General features: G+C 45.7%; 1 protein-coding gene across 2 annotated transcripts in view; it reads left to right on the forward strand.

Annotated features, from left to right (window-relative positions):
• LOC139052383 (STING ER exit protein) overlaps positions 1-14,722 on the forward strand; it is a 59,910-nt gene that overhangs the window by 18,580 nt on the left and 26,608 nt on the right. For both annotated transcript variants that reach the window (XM_070529483.1, XM_070529484.1), the window contains exons 4-5: positions 547-682; positions 13,954-14,043. In XM_070529483.1, the coding sequence (XP_070385584.1) occupies positions 547-682; positions 13,954-14,043 (226 nt within the window). The remainder of the gene's footprint in view (positions 1-546; positions 683-13,953; positions 14,044-14,722) is intronic.

Consider the following 14,722-nt stretch of genomic DNA (forward strand, 5'->3'; position numbering starts at 1 on the left):
CAATGAATGAATGAATGAAGTAGGCCCACGAGAGCATTGGAACCCGAATTAATATGAGAAGAAAATTTGGTGCTGCAGTTCCTGAAAAAAAAAATATCTTTTTCATTATGTGCTTGTTTTCACAGTCTTGTTGCACTTCTCATGGTAAATTAAAGGCTTTCTGCTTGTCTATAATAGTAGAAATTGATTTTTCAAAGCATCAGTTTTAAAGGAATACAATAATACCCAAGGAAGCCCAGCTAGTGGCAGCTTTATCGTATTGTTTATGAACCCATGCTCAGTGGCAATTGCTGCTACTGCATTAACGATCTACTGCCTCTTCGAAGGACTTGTGTGTGACAGATGCTTTGTACAAGTCTAGCACCACATGTGCAGTCAACATACAGTTTTACCTGTCTTCACAAATGTAAGTGAGTGAAAACATTATCAGACATTGTAAACTGCTGCCAAACGAGTCGAATGATCATGTGCCTTACGTGGTTCAGCATTTGTAGGAGCTCACGTCCAACTCGAAGTCTTGGAATATTTCATTTGTGCTCTACGCAGATGCGACCTGCTGCTCTTCTACCAGCATGACCCGTCGAGCAACGTTACCTTTGTGGTCAAGGGTGCTGTGTACCGGGCAGGAGAGGGACCCCTCAAGGCTGGTGTGCTTCTGCAGGCAGCTGTGGAACCCAAGAAGGTGTGCTGAGCCCCTGGGGTCACTGCTCGGGTTTTTTTTATGTGGGAGGACAGGGGCATGGATGTTGCTTTAGCATGCTGTACATGGGGCAGCAACGTAATAGTGCATTGCTGTAGTTCTGCAGCACTCAAGTCTGAAGTAGAATGAGGCACAGAGAAATAACACTACAGTTGTTGGTTCTCTTTGCATCATTTTTCTGAGGTGGTTGTACTTCTACTCAGTTATTTTTCCGGGGCGGGAGAGGATGTAGAGCTTATACACAGCTGTAATCTGCCTTTTGCATTACGCTGTTGCGCCACCTTAGTGGGCGCGGGAGAAACAACAACAACAATATGTTTGGCATCAGGGCACTGTGGGAAGCAGAGGAACACACTGCGCGAAGCGAGCTGAAATGGTTTTGCACACATGTTGGTCGTAATTTTTATTTTGTGTGACTGGACGCTTCCTGGGCAGGACACCTAGGCTGGCAATGACTCTGGCTCGACTTGCAACCTCAAGTCGTCAAAATATGATAACAGGCTTTCGTGCAGCTACGTCGACAAAACCCGTCAGCGTGCAATGTGCCTCTGAACGAATATATCACCCTGTAACACGATTGCCACAGCACCTACTCTTGTATTCCTACTTAGTTGTATTTAATATGAATCCAGACATGCTTCGGAAGTTCAAATGCACAAACATGAGTGTTGTAGCTTCGACGGGGCGGCCGGATGAAAGGTTTACGGCATGAGGCCGAAACGGCCGGGGGGCGCAGCACCGCAAGAAAGAGCCAGACTGCTTCAGTCGGGGACCAGACAAAGAATAAATGTTTATTTCTCAGGAGGCAACTTACAGGAGGCAACTTACAGCGTTTGGCGCTGAGTGGCGCCCTGATGTAAAGACCCAAAACCGAAACCAGAAGTTACGGATACCACATCACCTCTCCCTTGAAAGGAAAAATGCTCTACTCGCTCTCCTCGCAACAAAAGTAAGTCACGAGTCAAAGAACACATGTTAGCACTGTAACACACATGATTAGTGATGACATCTTTACACAATAGAAAATGATATCTCTGGCTTCCCCATTTAAAAAAAAATGCACATGAACACTGAATATGAGTTAATGCACTCCAGTTCTGCCGTTCCAGTACCCATCTTGGGAGGACGATAAGATGCAGCCTTGCACACACAGATAACACATAGAAAATTCACAAAGTACAGAAGTATACAGTAACAAACATCTGTGTGCCCCCTGGGACAGCACAGATGGGTGGCTCATTCGCCCTGAGCCTGACTCGAGACAGTCTTTGTGGCTGTCAGAGATTGGGCATTGTGCGTAAAAGCACTTTACACTCCATAGTCCCCCCCCATAAGAATGCTAACGACTTTTAATGTTAAAACTTTTTGGCATGAAAGACAAATTAGTATGGCGGCTACTACCGTAGTAAAATGTGCATACATGTTTATGCTGCAAGAAATGTATGGTATCCCTTCTGCGGGGATGCTAAGAAATGAAGAAAAGTGGTCTTACAGCTAGGATCCACTGATAAATCTGCAGTATAGCAGTAAGTACAGCGTGCGTATAGTACCGTTTATGCTGCCAGAAATCCCCCATTTGAAGGATACTACATATGTCCTATTCATTTAACGAACATGAAAGGAAATACTTTTGGCGTTAATAGCCGAATTCGCATGGAAGGGTTGAAACCTCTGTGGACAGTAACCCAAGGCAACAAGCTACTTGGAAACATAATCCTTAAACCGTTCCGGAGGTTGTCTATGGCGTGTAGACCTACGGAGGACTGGTTCAAGTTGTAGAGGAGGAACAGCAGAACTGTTACTCGTACTGGGACTGGAAGGTGTGTCAGAGACCTGAGTGCCTTCAGGGGCAGTATCTTGGGGAGGTGTGTAGCACGGACGTTCAGTAGACTGTTCTGCACGGGGTGAACCCAGAGGTGATGGTGGTGAGACAGGTGGTTGCAAAGAAGGGGTTGCAGCAGGAAAATGAGTACCAGTAGGAACTGGAAGAAAAGGTGGAAAACCATCATCAAAGGATGTTCCGTCATTGAAATGGCTCCTTTCATTTGTTTCCCCCTGACGTACCGAGTACTTCACCAGTTTAGACGCGTTCCAACGCTTGCCATTTTCAAGCTGGAAAGTACTTTGACCTACTTTCCGGTAAATCTTGAATGGACCGGATTATTTAGGACCAGATTTACGTGAAGTACGTACCTTAACCAGCTCGCCTGGCTGAAACTGAGGATATTTAGTTGCACGACGACGATCCGCATACTTTTTAGTATTTTCCTGTTTTTCACGTACTCTACTCTGCACTTCCTGGCGCAACTTTGGAGAAGCAAATTCAGGATGAATTGGAGGCATGTTTGCAACGTTCAGCCGAGTTCTTGGTTGTCGACTATAGAGCAGCATAGCTGGAGACACACCGGTAGTCATATGTGGTGTAAACCTGTAAATTGCCAAGTATTCTAAGATCGCAAGTCTGAGGTCTCGCTGTTCCAAAATAGCAATCTGTATGAATTCTTTAAGGACACGGTTAAATCTTTCTACCTGGCCATTGGCCTGTGGGTAGTAAAGAGAGGACAAGAAATGCTTAATGTCTCTTTCCTTCAGGAAGTTTTCGAACTGTGCAGAAACAAACTGTGGTCCATTATCGGACACTATGGCATCAGGAAATCCTTCCCTACTGAATATGGACATGAGACTGTGCATGATGGCTTCCGATGTGACGGAAGGCATAAAAGCAACTTCGGGCCATTTGGAATAATAGTCAACCATGACCAAAGCAACAAGAGCATACTGTGGAGCACCATCAAGAGGGCCTATTATGTCTATGGCTAACTTTTCCCATGGTCTTAATGGCCATTCGACAGGTTGTAATGGCGCAAAAGATGGTTTGGCAGATTTATCTGCTTGTTGGCACACAAAGCAGTTTCCCACAAGTTCCTCAACTTGCCTATCCATGTGAGGCCACCAGTAGATGCCTCTCAATCTGAGCTTGGTTTTCGTGATGCCTAAGTGACCTTCATGAACAATAGACAGGAGTGTCTGACGCAAGGAAGCAGGAGGAACGATACATTTACCTCGGAGAAGTAGATTATCCATGTAGGACAATTCGGACTGTACAGCAGCATACGCCTGTAACTCTGGCGGAAGGTCCGCCGCAGTTCTCCATCCTTTTACTATTTTGTCTTTTAATGCTTAGCACACTGGATCTGCCTGTGTGGCTGCTTGGAATTCCTCCTTTGTAATACAAGATGAAACTAAAGACACTATTTCCTCATCTAGTGCTGGTTCACATTCGGGAGGGACAGGTAGGCGTGACAATGTGTCCGCAATGACATTTTGGTCACCTTTACAGTACTGAATGGAGAAATTGTAATACAGCAATCTTGCATTCCACCTTGAAATTCTTAACGGTCGCTGTCCAGGACCCTTTGAAGATAGCAATGCAATTAGAGTTTGGTGATCAGTTCGTAGAGTGAACTGTCGACCCCACAAGTAAACATGCCAATGTTCATACGCAAACAAACATGCCAATGCTTCCCATTCGCCTACAGAGTACCGTCGTTCTGCGGAAGATATCGTACGAGATGCAAAAGCTGCTGTAAAGAGCTCATTTCCGCATTTTTGCTGTAAGACAGCTCCTATGCCAACGTCAGAAGCATCAACCGTTACAACAATAGGCAGATGCGATTGAAACATGCCTACCACCGGACGTGATGCAAGTACGTCTTTAATAGCCTGAAAGCTGCATTCAGTATCCCGATCCCAGACAAAGGCTTGTCCTTGCCTTAGGAGTTTCCTTAGCGGTTCCACTATGTCGGCATACTGCGGGATAAATTTAGCATAATATCCCGTGAGGCCCAGAAATGAATGTAGAGCCTTTTTGTCCTTAGGCTGTGGTGCCTCCATGATTGCCTGAATTTTACTATCCATCGGCGAAATGCCGTTTGCAGAATATTATGTCCTAGGGAAGTTAATTCTGGGACACTGAATACGCACTTGTGGTTAAGCTGCATGCCTGCATTACTTATCCTAGACAGGACTGTTTGCAAATTTCTGTCGTGGTCACGTTGAGTGTGACCCCATACAAGCACATCATCAAGGTAACACAAGGTGCCTGGACAGTCTTTCAGAACAGATGACATGATCTGCTGGAAAGCGGATGGCGCAGATGCCAAACCGAAACACACACGCTTGAAGCGGAAAAGACCGTCATGAGTTATAAAAGTAGTAAGCTCACGGCTTTTCTCGGATAATAAAACCTGATGATAAGCAGACTGCAAGTCCAACTTACTAAAGACAGTAGCACCAGCGAGTCGATGCAGCAGTTTGTCAGCTCTCGGTAGTGGAAAGGCGACAATAATGATAGCCTTGTTGGGGTCACGAAGATCGACGCAGAGTCGAATGGAATTGTCCTTCTTTCGAACGACGACGAGCGGAGAAATCCACTCGGACGCAGTGACTCGTTCGATGACATCAGCTGACTCCAGGCGTTGTAGCTCGGCGGAGACTTGCTCCTGGAGAACCAGAGGTAGAGGACGCAGTTTCGCTGAGACTGGTTGCACTGAAGGTCTGAGACGAAGGTCGTGGATGAAGCCCTTTACAAGTCCCAATTGCCCCGAGAACAGATGGGCGAACTCTGTTGGAGCATTGTGCGGAAGAGACAGAGGCTGAACGCTTGGGTCAGCTGGAAGTCCTGATACTTGACATGTGAGCGAAGACCCTTGAATGTCAATTCCCAAAGCTTGAATGGCATCTAAGCCCAGAAGAGAAGTGCCTTGGTTCGTGACGTGAAATGTTACTACTGCAGCGTTGTTGCGATACTTGACGAGCACGGAGAAACGTCCTGAATGCAGAATTTCTTGCTGCGAATAATTCTTGAGTCGAAGACTCGAAGAAGATAATGGAAAAACCTTGAAATGTTCTTCGTATAGGGAGCTGTTCATCAGCGACACTGTAGCTCCTGTGTCCACGAGCAACTTGAGTGTAGTATTCGCACTGAGAACTTCGGCGCGAATTGTTGCCGGACGGAAATTCGGTGCTTGAATTGTAAGCACAAACGAGACTGTAGAGGCTGATTCTGTATCAGCAGTAATGGAAACAAGCTGCGTTCGAGCAGGAGACTGTCACTGCGTTCGGTTCCTCGAACGGCAAACCGAAGCATAATGTCCCACTTTTACGCACGCACGGCAGGTAACGTGCTTTGCCGGACAGGCTGGATCGGATGCGATGTGGTGAGGTGACCCACATCGGTAGCAATGGGGTGCGAATTCTCGACTGGCTTCGCAGAGTTCGGTTCAGGCATCACGTTGGCCGGCCGCTCGAGGATGCGACTGTCCGCCACGCCATTGATCGCCATCTTGAAGGCGCCGGGTCGAGGGAAAAGGGGGGCGGGGACCGCCATCTTGCGCGCCCGGGCGAGGAAGGAGATGGCTGGTGATGCCATCTTGGCGTTGCGTCGAGACGCACTGAATAGACGAGCTGCTGAAGACTTGAAGCTCCTTGTCAACTTGCTCCACGCTTCGTCCGATTTCCTCGGCTTTCTTGAGCGTGAGGGACGATCCTTCGTATAGTAGCCGTTTTCGTACTCTTTTCGATGCGACGCCTTGGAGGATTTGGTCGCGAAGAGACTCGTCGTGCCAAGCGCCGAACACACAAGCAGGCGCGGTGACTTCGTCACCGCACCTGCTTTGTGGTGCGGTGACTTGCTTTGTAGCGGGGTGACGAAGTCTTGGAAGGTTTCCCCAGGTAGTTGCTTCCTGTCCCGGAAGATAATGCGGTGCATCAGGGGATTGGAGCTTTCTTCGTAGTGCTGGTCGAAGATGTGAAGAATGTCTTCGAACGTAGCGGCCGTCTGGTCCGTTTGCGACGCGAGGTCATAGTAGAGACGCTGCCCCTCAAAGCCTAAATTACTCAGTAAAATGGCTTTCTTCCTCTCGTCTTGTAATGCTTCGCATCCGGTCGCCTGAAGAAACGTGCGAAAAGAACGTTTCCATGTGAGCCACCGTACTGGAGGAGTACCGGGTAATGCAAGGAAAGGCAGCATGGGTGGTGCGAACGCCATGCTGGGCACGGAGAACAAAGGCAGGGAAGTTGCAGGGGACGACGTCGAAGTGGACGTAGCGTCTTGCATGCCGGAAGCAGGGGAGCAGCAGAAGTAGAAGAAAGAGCCGGACTGCTTCGCTCGGGGACCAGACAAAAAATGAATGTTTATTTCTCAGGAGGCAACTTACAGGAGGCAACTTACAGCGTTTGGCGCTGAGTGGTGCCCTGATGTAAAGACCCAAAACCGAAACCAGAAGTTACAGATACCACAATGAGCACTCGTCAGCTGCCCATATCAGGTTCAAGCTGGGGTCGGTTCCGCTCAGCGGAGGTTAGCTGTATTGTAGCAGCCGAATTGATGCATTTGCCACTGTTAGACCTGCACTGAACGTACACCAATGGGATGATAAAAACTGCTTTTATAGCTCACTTTTGACCATAGTGGCCATAGCTCTTTAAAGGGGCGATACTGCATGCAGAGTATTTATGCCACACAAGACTGGCGCATTTGTTTATATCGGCACGTTTACGGACACCGCTAGCTGTTCACTTCAAGTTCAGTAGCAACCGTGCACCGCTGGCACAAAATAATGATGAAATGCTCAAAACACGTATGAACACTTCTCAGGTGCATATCAGAAGCATTGTATCGCACTGAGACGAGGAGGCAGGAGCGTCCCAGGCACTTCAAAAATGGCAACTAGGTGGTCGTATATAGTCACCATCTTGGGGAGCGCGGGTACTGTTGATTTTGACAGGTGAAATCCACTTTTCGTGTTATTCCTCAGCCATATAGTCAGTGTGTTTTATTGTGTATTGCTAGAGTAAACCCTGCGCACATATGCACTTATTTAGAGAGTGCGTCTAGCTGCCAATTGAAAATGCCAATGCCTGCTGTACTCGCATGGCATCGAGTGATGTTTACGCTGTAGTATCGAAAGGGCTATCACTTCTTGGCTATTTGGCATAAGAGGCAAACTGTGTTTCATAGGTAACTAATGAGTTTGTCAACACAACAATACACACAGATCTACCTCTCCATATAGTTGCACTTCGTTCGTGGAAGCGCCGGCAAACGTGACCGACAGCCTTCGATTAATAATGGTGACTTACTGCGGCATTGGCCCTGCACCGTGCCGCCGCTTCCCACTTTTTATGTGTGCGTCGTACAATGTTAAGAGTAGTTTACTTCATGTTGGTATGGCCAGGACTGAACTATAAAAGCAGTTTTCTTCTCCGTCCTTGCTTATCCTATGTTTCAGATCTGTCGATAGTGGACTAGTGTGTAGGCTTTGCTAGTCCTAATGAAGCTGCACTGGACGAGATCAACGCCGCCTCAAACTCAATGTGGGCAGCTGGCAAGGGCTGGAAATCGTGAATTTCAACTTAGAAAGTCCATTTCTACTCAATTTGAGCTTCAATAAACGCATACACAAGCTCAGTTGCATGCGCCATTTGCGGTGTTGGTGCGATCGTCTCATTCGGCGGCCGATTGCACGGCGATCGGCACACTGGTTTTGTCGGCGGCAGCGACACGAAAGCCTGTCCCACTATGATGACATAGTACCATCTGTCACGTTGTTGGGCGCATTTTTCTCATACTAGCATGACAATATAGGTCTCCCACTGACACAGTCTGCCAACTAGTCAGCCGAAGGTTGGTGTAGGCATCAGGTGAACTTCTTATTGACATCGGAGTTGTATTGACCTATTTTCTGACGTACTGCACGTTAATCGAATATCGTTGTGAATATAGCTGAAGTTTCTACTGAAGCACAGTGCAAGTACCTTGTCATTGGCACCGTGCCGACAATATACGAGTTCGTATCCTCGTTGACTTTGCTGCAGATTGCCCACGCTATTGCATACACACACATTGTCTGCTGCACGAGCCACCACCGCTAGGGTACAGCACATGCACACTCAGATCATGCAAAAGGCGGGTTGCTGTGAATGTAGCTAAGCATGTAGTCACAAACATTTATGGTTTCATGCAGTCCTTGGCCGCTGTAGGTTTTATTTCTTCTTGTTGTGGCCCAAACTTTGTTGAACCTCAGGTGTAACATCGGCAGCCTTCATCATTCTGCAGCTCTAGATGTTTCAAGTTCCAGCTTTCCTTCTCAGGCTATCCCTTCAGATCACTTCATTTTACCCAATTGTAACTTTGAATGTTAATGTTCTTCAGCAGATTGGTGTTAGCTTGTTGCAATATCAGGGTAGCTGTATTCTTTTCATCCCAGTAAAAGGAAGGCAGTAAAGATTCTTGACCACCTATCATGCATGACTTGTTTTCCTCTTCTCCCTGCAACTTCATTTACCGGAACCTTCGACTATGCAATCTCTTGTAGTCCCTGTATGGCTTTCTGACTTTAAAATCCTTCACTCAGCCTTTGCAAAAAAGTTCTAGTTGTGCATTTCATTCTCTAGTTTTCTTACGTCATCGCCACCGCTCATTGCTAGTATTCCTCTATATTATGTCTCGGTAGTTTTGTGCAGCAGGGCCTAGGCTGCAAGATCTGCAAACACAGATGCTTGCGCTGGCATCAAAGTGTGGATAGATTACTTTAAATGTATTTGCTTTCCTGTTTGCTCAAGGCACCTGCAGGTTCCACAGTCCTGCACAGAATTACCGTGACTATTGGCACACATATACCACCATAGGCAGAAAGTGGAAAGTTTTCAGTTTTCCGGAAGGGGGGAGGGGGGGCTGATCATCTTTCCGAACGCCATATATATATATATATATATATATATATATATATATGTAGTCATATCATAAGAAGCCAACAAACACTGACACCAAGGACCACATAGGGGAAATTACTTGTGCCTAATAAATGAAATAAAGAAACTTTAATATAATGGAAATTAAAGTGGATGAAAAAACAACTTGCCGCAGGCGGGAACCGAACCCACAACCTTCACATTTCGCAATATATATATATATATATATATATATATATGCACACACACAGATATATATTTCTTGCACTTTAAGACACTTCGTGTGACCTCAAAGAATTGTTCTGAAATTGACAAGACCTCATAGTGGGAGACAGTTCAATTTCACAGCCTGAGTCCTCTCCCACCACCAAGAATCTGGCGCCTCTTGGTGGTGCAATCTTCCTCCGTGTAATTGTCGTATGCTTCGCTATCACTAATACTTCTTCATCTTTTTGGCGAAACTGCAGGCTCTCTGCGCTTTTCTTATTTTTCTGTGAGTCGGAGTATAAGCGCTCCTGTGCATGACTCCTGTTGATTCTAATTTTGAGTGAATCTGGCTTGGCCTCATTTTGGATAATGAGTGAACTATACAGGGTGCCCCAACTATCATTCACCAAGACTTAAAAAAAGAGCAGTTGCGTTACTCGAAGAAAACCTAGTGCATATTGTTTCCATTACAGTCGAGTAGCCGCCAGTAATTTTTTCGTTCCTGAAATTGAATTCGACAGTTGCAATTATTTAATTAAAGAAGTACAGCCCTAATTATCAAAATGTGAGGCATTTGTAGGCACCTCCAAAAGACATCTAACTGCTGTGTTTTCAGTGATGTACTAATTGCGTGCAATTTTTTTTGACTGGCAAACAAACCTCACGAAGTATGAAAAATGCCACGTGAATGCTCTCCCACCCGCATCATAAACCAGCACCCTCAAATAAGCTGATTGAAAGCAACAGCATTGCCTGGTGCAAACCCGAAGAGACAGCACATCACCTTGATGATGGTACGGAAGGAGCACCAACAGCAGGTTTCGCAGCTTTGCAGCTATTCCTTGCTCTCTACGTCTTACTTATTATCAGTCTCTCAAGGCCAGCTGATCACTTTGAGAACAAAAGCCCCTTGATAACGCGTCCGAAACGCTGCTCTTACCACGACCGAAACACGAAAAGCAATGTAATAGGCATGGGATGTTTCAAAATCTCAGCTTTGCTCACACCGCATCAACAGAGTGAGCGAGCAGCTATATTTTACGCCAGAAACTTGCTTTGGACCAAAGCCAAATTAAAGCGCCGGTTTTAGTTTTCATGAAAGTGTTTACGTGCTGCAAAGGCAGGTTCATGGCATAAAATAAAAGCAAATTAAACAGACCAGGGAGGGACCCACGTGTTGTGAATAATCAAAATTGATGCGTTCAAGAACTTCTAGATGAACAGAATTGGGAAACGGGACGCCTGCACGAAAAATAAACTAAAAAATACACCAGATTTCACTGTGTCCTTATTATCTGTGAGTTTGTAAGCGCTGTTGAACACCAGGTGCTGTCTAGAGGACGTGTTCGAATAAGTCTCCTTCGTTAGCTATATGCAGTAATGAGTCCACTTTATCACATCTTCAATGGCTTTCTTGATGACCGACACTTGAATTCTACAGCAGACATCCGTTGCCCTTGTCTTGAGCTAATCTGACGTCCCTCTCAATCATGTAAACACGATCTTTCCCATAAACACAAAGAAAGAAATCAAGTGGAGAGAGGTCAGGTGACCTAGCCAGTCAATTTACAGGCCCACGCCTTACAATCTGTTGGGCATGAAAAGTCGCATCCAGCCAGCTTCATGCTTGGCTGCTGCTGTGTGCTGGTGCTCCATCTTGCTGATACCACAGAAGTGGAAGACGTGACTGCAGGACTTCGCTGAGAAACTCATCCACCACTCCTTCAGTGATTTCGTTCACGTAATGCTGTCCAGTCACTGTGTGATCAAAGAAGATGGGACTGTGTCACACTGATCTCGGGGCCGTGCGGATGTTGGGTTTGAGGCCATAAATGCTAGAATATACGTGCATAGGTTAGGACTCAAAGATGGAGTCCTACGCTGCTGTTTTTTGGAGCTGCCGGTTTGTCTCAGGTTTTCATCATTTTTGACGATAGTCGACACATTTGGTCTACCGCCACGCTTTCATGACTGATGTATATTATATATATTTGTGGCCTTCCTCTTGTTGTCATTTACAGCTCTCAGGAAGACATGGCGACTGGGGCAGAACAAAACGCACCTATAAACATTTGTACTGACATTGCCAATTCGGTTTTGTGGAGATAGGTATTGTGGCAAAAAAAAAGGAAGAAAAGGACCATCGGTGCACTTTATCTACGCTAAGACAACAGCTATCACAGCTTGTTTCCAACTATAACGCTAAACACGACTTGTTACTTTGACTTTGGCGGAGGCGCGACAAATAAGGTACTAGCTCGATCACTATGTTTTACAGCAAAGGTGTGTATGGCTTGCCAATTCGTCCATCCATCCGTCTTTCGCCTGTACGCTGAAAACTCCTCTGGCACAACCCCATGCAGATGTATAAAAAGAAGTGAAAGAGAGGAGCGCGATTGGCTGCGCCAGTAGTGGCGTCATTGCTCCCCATCGCAGCCGAGCGGGTGCGCAGCAGTTTCTCTCCTGCTTTGGAATAGGTAGGCCACGCGTCATACGTACTCCTGAGGAGCAGGCAGCTTTCGATCAGCAACGCCGCGAGCAGAACCGGGACCGAGCTCGTCTTTGCCGTCCCGATGCTGCAGCCCGGGCCCAAGAACATGCTCGTGCAGCCGAGCGCAAGCCGCAACTGCGTATAAAGGATCCGGCAGCCTACCAAGCCATTGTTTAATGAACCGTCGGGATTAACCCAGTGTGATAAACACCGGGGCCGCACATTCCAGCTTCTCTGGTTAACCATCTGTACGGAGTGCTTGGGCGGTGATTTTTTTCTTTATTTTCTTCACTTTGTTCTGGCTAAGTCGGAAGGAGCCTGTTCGAGGGTGGTGCTTTATGATGCGGGTGGGAGCACAGTCACGTGGTATTTGCCATAATTTGCAGGGTTTATTTATCAGTTGGAAAAAATTAGTATGCAGGCTCAGTATGTTGCTGAAAAATACCGCAGTTAGATGTCCCTTGGCTGTGCCTACAAATGCCTCATTGAGACTGATAATTATGATAGTATGTCTCGAGGTATATAATTAATTACAATTATCTAATTAAATATCAGTAACACAAAAATTACTGGCAGCTACTCCGCTGTGCTGGAAACAATATGCACTAGGTTTTATTCGAGTAAGGCATTGCTTTATTTAAAAAAATCTTTGTGCATGAAAGTTAATTAGGACACCGTGTGTATATTTATGACCTCTGCATGCAAGTGATGATGTTTGCATTCCTAATAAGTGTTGTAAATTATTAAAAGTGTTCTTTTTAATGAGCCATTAGCTTTGCTTACTGGAAAGAGAAGCAATACTGAGACACTTATGATTCACATGCATTGCACATGCCTTTAATAAAAGACTCTGCCGAAGGGGTCACTAAGACTACAGGTTTTTTCAGGGTCAAAAAAGCATGCAAAGCATACTGAAGCGAGGTGGGCATACAGCAATGTATTCATTTTCTAGGCTTAAGCTATCCGTACCTTTAGAAATAACTGTTAGCTGGCTACCTCCTTCTATTTTAATATATAATAAACTTTGTCCTGTGTATATATATAAAGGAAGAAGCCTTCGTCCTGCAGTGGACATAAAACAGGCTGATGATGATGGTATATTTAAAGATTTTGTTTATGTGCATGGTGTTTACAGTGTAAATTTAAAATAATGTTTAAGTGAGAAAATATGGATGAGGCAGTTGCCGCTGGTACTTCTAATGCGCACTTGTTCTCCTATTGTCAGGATTTGCAGAAATAAAGCAAAGTATGTATTAAAATCTGTGCACATCCACGCCAACAATGATTCAATAAGCTATTAGCCACATAAAAATTTTAAGTGAAAAGGTCGAGGCAAATCAAAAGAAACCTCAAATTATGTGGGTGACAAAACTAGCAGTGACACACGTTAGGTGGTGGGGGAGGGAGGCTTCAGCGTGGCCGTGGGGGCCTCGGCACCCCCCCCCCTCTTGGAAAACTCCAGAGGGGGCTCGTAGTCAGTGCCTATGTATACCACTATTTAATATAATCCATTGCTGTCTGACTTGTTATATACTGCAAAGGTGGCTTCACTGGGGAGCAAGTTAGCAAGTTCTATGGTACATCAAGGAATGAAACTCGGATGTGAAATGTTTGTCATGTAGACAGAATTGGCCTTGCTCTTTATTTTATTTCATAACGCCCTGTTTTAGTGCATTGTGTAAGTTGCGCTCTGGTGACTTGCAGCCCCACTGTCATTGTGTGAGCGTGTTGGAACAGTGAGCAGCTAACGTGTCGTAAGCTGCAGACACTCACGATTGCCATGTGCGGGTCCTTCTTGCAGATCATGGTGACCAAGCACACAAAGAACATGGGCAAGTTCAGTTCCGTCACCGTATCAACCGTCGATGAGGAGGAAGAGGAGATTGAAGCGGTAAGTCTACATGTCGATGTGAGAAGGCAGCAGCATCTCTACATACATACTGTGTGATGTATATGACGACTAACTTTTGGGTTGACTTACACCCTCTCAGCCATCATTGTCATGCCACATAGTTGCTGAGCGCTCTGACAAAATACACCTGTGGCTGCCCAATGCTAAGGTTATGAATTGTACCTGATTGTATGATTGCAGCGTACTACTGGGAAATAGGGCGCAGACAACACTAGACAAGTGCAAACTGACAGCTGTTTATTCCGCACAATGATGCCAGATGTCGCTATAGTCAACCAACATTTTATTCTTTTAACTTTTTGGTGGCTGTATTTTCAGAGGTCTTTGGAACATATTCAAGAAGACCAGCTTTGGCTGTTCGTGGCATGCCATCTCTTGTGTAACTCCATTTTATATATTTAAATTAAAGCCTGTAGAATGTTTCAAAAACTTACTCAGTCACTTGCCTGCGTGAAGCAGCACTGCTGCTCTCAAGATGTGCTGTGAACAAACTAAGCACGCTCCATGTGTAACCCAGTAGTTGCATCAATTTGGTGGAGCATTTATTCAAGTATGGACACTGAATTGATGCTAGTGGTGAGCCTCGAGTCTAGCTGGAGTCTGATGGTGTGTGAGTTTGTCATAGTGGTATAAACAATCTGGGGAAGCTAAATGTTGT

Source organism: Dermacentor albipictus, unplaced genomic scaffold, assembly GCF_038994185.2.
Source record: "Dermacentor albipictus isolate Rhodes 1998 colony unplaced genomic scaffold, USDA_Dalb.pri_finalv2 scaffold_22, whole genome shotgun sequence".
NCBI classification, from domain to species: Eukaryota; Metazoa; Arthropoda; class Arachnida; order Ixodida; family Ixodidae; genus Dermacentor; species Dermacentor albipictus.